Source organism: Oncorhynchus mykiss, chromosome 17 (assembly GCF_013265735.2).
Source record: "Oncorhynchus mykiss isolate Arlee chromosome 17, USDA_OmykA_1.1, whole genome shotgun sequence".
NCBI lineage: Eukaryota > Metazoa > Chordata > Actinopteri > Salmoniformes > Salmonidae > Oncorhynchus > Oncorhynchus mykiss.
Genome location: NC_048581.1, coordinates 17,059,225 through 17,064,224, shown reverse-complemented (window position 1 = coordinate 17,064,224; position 5,000 = coordinate 17,059,225). Strand labels below are relative to the sequence as shown.

The following is a 5,000-nucleotide window of genomic DNA, read 5'->3' as shown; positions in this document are numbered from 1 at the left end:
GAAGAAGTCAAGGGGTCTGAATACATTCTGAAGGTGCTGTGTGTTGGAGTGTGTGTTGGAGTGTGTGTTGGAGTGTGTGTTGGAGTGTGTGTTGGAGTGTGCAGAAAGCCTCTTCAAGGCCAAGCTCCATACCGCATCGCTGTGCACCTCGGAGGGCTCCGTAGAGCTCCGCATGGACATGATTGGTTGACGGTAGGTGGGGAAGGTACGTCCTGTATAAACACAAACTCACTTCCTGGACAACTTCCTTCACCATAGCTCTGTTTTGCTCCTCTAAGCCCAGAAGTCTGTGGAGGCTCCATCAGTAGGTGTTGCACGGCCACTTCAGATGTCGGATTGACCACGCAGAGCCTTTAAGTGTGTAGGGCCCTGTGGGTGTGCAGAGCCTTTAAGTGTGTAGGGCCCTGTGGGTGTGCAGAGCCTTTAAGTGTGTAGGGCCCTGTGGGTGTGCAGAGCCTTTAAGTGTGTAGGGCCCTGTGGGTGTGCCACTATTTATCAGTCTTATATCATGGGGATAGAAGCTGTTCAGGAGCCTGTTGGTGTCAGTCTTGATGTACCAGTACTGCTTTCCATGCGGAAGCAAAGAGAACATTCTATGGCTTGTGTGGTTGGAGTTGATACCAATTTTCCGGGCCTTCCTTTCACACCGCCTGATATAGAGGTCCTGGATGGCAGTGAGCTCGGCCCCAGTGATGTACTGGGCTGTCTACTGGCCTGATATAGAGGTCCTGGATGGCAGGGAGCTCGGCCCCAGTGATGTACTGGGCTGTCTACTGGCCTGATATAGAGGTCCTGGATGGCAGTGAGCTTGGCCCCAGTGATGTACTGGGCTGTCTACTGGCCTGATATAGAGGTCCTGGATGGCAGTGAGCTCGGCCCCAGTGATGTACTGGGCTGTCTACTGGCCTGATATAGAGGTCCTGGATGGCAGTGAGCTCGGCCCCAGTGATGTACTGGGCTGTCTACTGGCCTGATATAGAGGTCCTGGATGGCAGTGAGCTCGGCCCCAGTGATGTACTGGGCTGTCTACTGGCCTGATATAGAGGTCCTGGATGGCAGTGAGCTCGGCCCCAGTGATGTACTGGGCTGTCTACTGGCCTGATATAGAGGTCCTGGATGGCAGTGAGCTCGGCCCCAGTGATGTACTGGGCTGTCTACTGGCCTGATATAGAGGTCCTGGATGGCAGTGAGCTCGGCCCCAGTGATGTACTGGGCTGTCTACTGGCCTGATATAGAGGTCCTGGATGGCAGTGAGCTCGGCCCCAGTGATGTACTGGGCTGTCTACTGGCCTGATATAGAGGTCCTGGATGGCAGTGAGCTCGGCCCCAGTGATGTACTGGGCTGTCTACTGGCCTGATATAGAGGTCCTGGATGGCAGTGAGCTCGGCCCCAGTGATGTACTGGGCTGTCTACTGGCCTGATATAGAGGTCCTGGATGGCAGTGAGCTAGGCCCCAGTGATGTACTGGGCTGTCTACTGGCCTGATATAGAGGTCCTGGATGGCAGTGAGCTAGGCCCCAGTGATGTACTGGGCTGTCCGTCAAGATGCTCTCAGTGGTACAGCTGCAGAATGTTTGAGGATTTGCCAAACCTTTTCATCCTCCTGAGGGGGAAGAGGCACAGTTGCACCTTCTTCACGACTGAGTGTCCTTAGTGATGTGGAAACCGAGGAACTATGTGGATGGAGGCGGGCTCTCCTCCACGTTTCCTGTAGTCCATGATTATCTCCTTGGCCTTACTGACGTTGAGGGAGAGGTTGTTGCTCCCCCGGCCCCACACTGCCAGTTCACTGACCTCCTCCCTGTAGGCTGTCTCATCGTCCCCTTCCTCTAGGCGGGTGAGATGTAATGGAGAATCTTCTGGGTTGGAGGCGGCCCTCACGCCCAGCACAATGTTGTTATTTTCAATGAATGACCTGTAGCCCCTGCCACATGCAACATGTGTTGGAGCCTGTGTAATATGATTCCACCTTATTCCTATATTGTCCTGTTGCTTGTTTGATGACAGTGCTTTGCTCTTTCTCTTCGTCTCCCTCCCTCCTTTTATTACTACAACCCCCATTCCCTCTCACCTCTTTCTGAGTTCCCTAACTCTCACCCCTACCCTGTATCCTCCTTACCCTCCCTAACTCTCACCCCTACCCTGTATCCTCCTTACCCTCCCTCCTTTTATCACTACAACCCCCATTCCCTCTCACCTCTTTCTGAGTTCCCTAACTCTCACCCCTACCCTGTATCCTCCTTACCCTCCCTAACTCTCACCCCTACCCTATATCCTCCTTACCCTCCCTAACTCACACCCCTACCCTGTATCCTCCTTACCCTCCCTAACTCTCACCCCTACCCTATATCCTCCTTACCCTCCCTAACCCTCACCCCTACCCTGTATCCTCCTTACCCTCCCTAACTCTCACCCCTACCCTATATCCTCCTTACCCTCCCTAACTCACACCCCTACCCTGTATCCTCCTTACCCTCCCTAACTCTCACCCCTACCCTATATCCTCCTTACCCTCCCTAACTCTCATCCCTACCCTGTATCCTCCTTACCCTCCCTAACCCTCACCCCTACCCTGTATCCTCCTTACCCTCCCTAACTCTCACCCCTACCCTATATCCTCATTACCCTCCCTAACCCTCACCCCTACCCTGCATCGTCCTTACCCTCCCTAACCCTCACCCTTACCCTGCATCGTCCTTACCCTCCCTAACCCTCATCCCTACCCTGTATCCTCCTTACCCTCCCTAACCCTCACCCCTACCCTGTATACTCATTACCCTCCCTAACCCTCACCCCTACTCTGTATCCTCATTACCCTCCCTAACCCTCACCCCTACCCTGTATCCTCATTACCCTCCCTAACTCTCACCCCTACCCTATATCCTCCTTACCCTCCCTAACTCTCACCCCTACTCTATATCCTCCTTACCCTCCCTAACCCTCACCCCTACCCTGTACCCCACTTACCCTCCCTAACCCTCACCCCTACCCTGTACTGCACTTACCCTCCCTAACCCTCATCCCTACCCTGTATCCACCTTACCCCCTAGAGGTGATAACCTCTACGCCCTCTCTCTCACCCCCTCACCCTCCCTTGCCCCTGTGCCCTCTCTTTCAGACAGGCCGAGCAATGAAGGAGTGGAGAGCAGGATGGAGGAATTAAGAGATGGAGGGATGGAGGATGAAGAGAGAGAGAGAGAGAGCGAGAGAGAGAGAGGTGTGACCCATATAAGTGAGGCTGGAGTATTTATAGAAGATTGTGTCCTAATTGGCAAACCATAGGGAGAGCGACAGCGCAGTCCTGCTACCCTCCTCCTCTTCTTCCTCTTCTTCCTCATCCTATTCCTCCTCCTCTTCATCATCATACTCCTATTCTTGCTCCTCTTCATCCTCCTGTTCTTCCTCCTCCTCCTCTTCTTCTTCATCCTCTTCTTCCTCCTCTTCTTCCTTCTGTTCCTCCTCCTCTTCCTCCTCCTCCCCTTCTTCCTCTTCCCCTTCCTCTTCTTCCTTCTGCTCTTCCTCCTCTTCCTCATCCTCATCCTGACAAACCTTCTTATTCCTCCTCTTCTTCTTCTTCCTCATCTTCCTCTTTCTCCTCCTCATTCTCCTCCTCTTCCTCCAACTCCTCATCTTCCTCCAACTCTTCCTCCACCTCCTCCTGCTCCTGCTCCTCCTCCACCTCCTCCTCCTCCACTTCCTTCGCTGCACTCATTCAGTTGAGTGTCCATTCAACCATCAAGCACTCCTAACGACACGTGGTGCAGCCGTAGCTATACTCCTCATGGTCGATAACATGACTCAGCCATACCAGGATAGGGCCAACAGTTTGACCCAAAGACTGTACAAATGAATGGACAAAGCCATCGATTACGTGACACCATTCATTCCTATGTGAAGACTCAATAGCACATTGAAGCCCAGGAAGTCAGTTAAGATGGCATCTCATATGGGAGATTGATGTGCACATAACATGTGCAGTTTGAGCAACTCCAGGAAGTGATGTTGCAGGCTAGCTCAGTGCTGCCCCCTCTCATTGATTATCTCAAGTTGAAGGCCGACCGGGGAACTGCAGGCTGCCATTAGCTACTAAATTATCCTCATAACTTCTTCTGTGTGCGATTTTAAAACAATCGGTTCAAGGACATACATCTGGTGTTGCAGAAGTAATTATTGGTACCATGTTTATCTTCAATATTTAAATTTATTTACATGAAGATTGACATTTTCCCTTCATTATAATTGCGGATCGGCCTGAGGTCGGCCTTTAACTTTGTGGCTTCAATTAGACAGGACAGTTGTTCTTCCCTGGTTTAAACTGACCATGTGACCTGACTAATTTTAGTCTTGTTGAATACTCATTTCTGATTGGCTAGAAGGGCATTGTAGAATGGACATTAAAACCAGATAATGGGACAGTTGTAAAAAAATCATATCAGCACTCCAACTCTGAGACGCTTTGTAGATACGGGCACTGTTCAAGTAAGAAACGTCACACTTATGGCACTGTAAACAAAATAGAACAAACAAACCCGAGAGAGAGATGGAGGAGAAAAATACACTGAAGGAGAGAGAAAGAAATAAAGGACTCACGTAAAAAGAACTCAGCGCCATCCGCTTGGAAGTCTGTGTCTTCTGGGAAGTGGTCTATCTGTTTACACATCCCTTTGTATGAGCCTGAGAGAGAGAGAGAGAGAGAGAGAGAGAGAGAGAGAAAGAGAGAGAGAGAGGGAGAGAGAGAGAGACAGAGAGAGACACAGAGAGAGACACAGAGAGAGACAGAGAGAGAGACAGAGAGAGGGAGATGGTTAGAGACCTAAAACTATAAGAACAAAAGACCAGAGCGACAGTAAAAGTCATGGTTATCTTGTACTATACCACAGCATTGTTGAATACTCATTTCTGATTGGCTAGAAGGGCATTCTCGAATGGACATTAAAACCAGATAACGGGACAGTTGGAAAAGATATTGGGGCCTACACATGCAGACTGTACGTGCTAC

General features: G+C 50.9%; 1 protein-coding gene across 1 annotated transcript in view; it reads right to left on the bottom strand.

Annotated features, from left to right (window-relative positions):
• Window positions 1-5,000, bottom strand: part of LOC110493426 (voltage-dependent calcium channel gamma-2 subunit) — an 85,333-nt gene that overhangs the window by 19,428 nt on the left and 60,905 nt on the right. Inside the window, exon 2 of the mRNA XM_036948340.1 lies at window positions 4,592-4,675. Within this exon, the coding sequence (XP_036804235.1) occupies window positions 4,592-4,675 (84 nt within the window). The remainder of the gene's footprint in view (window positions 1-4,591; window positions 4,676-5,000) is intronic.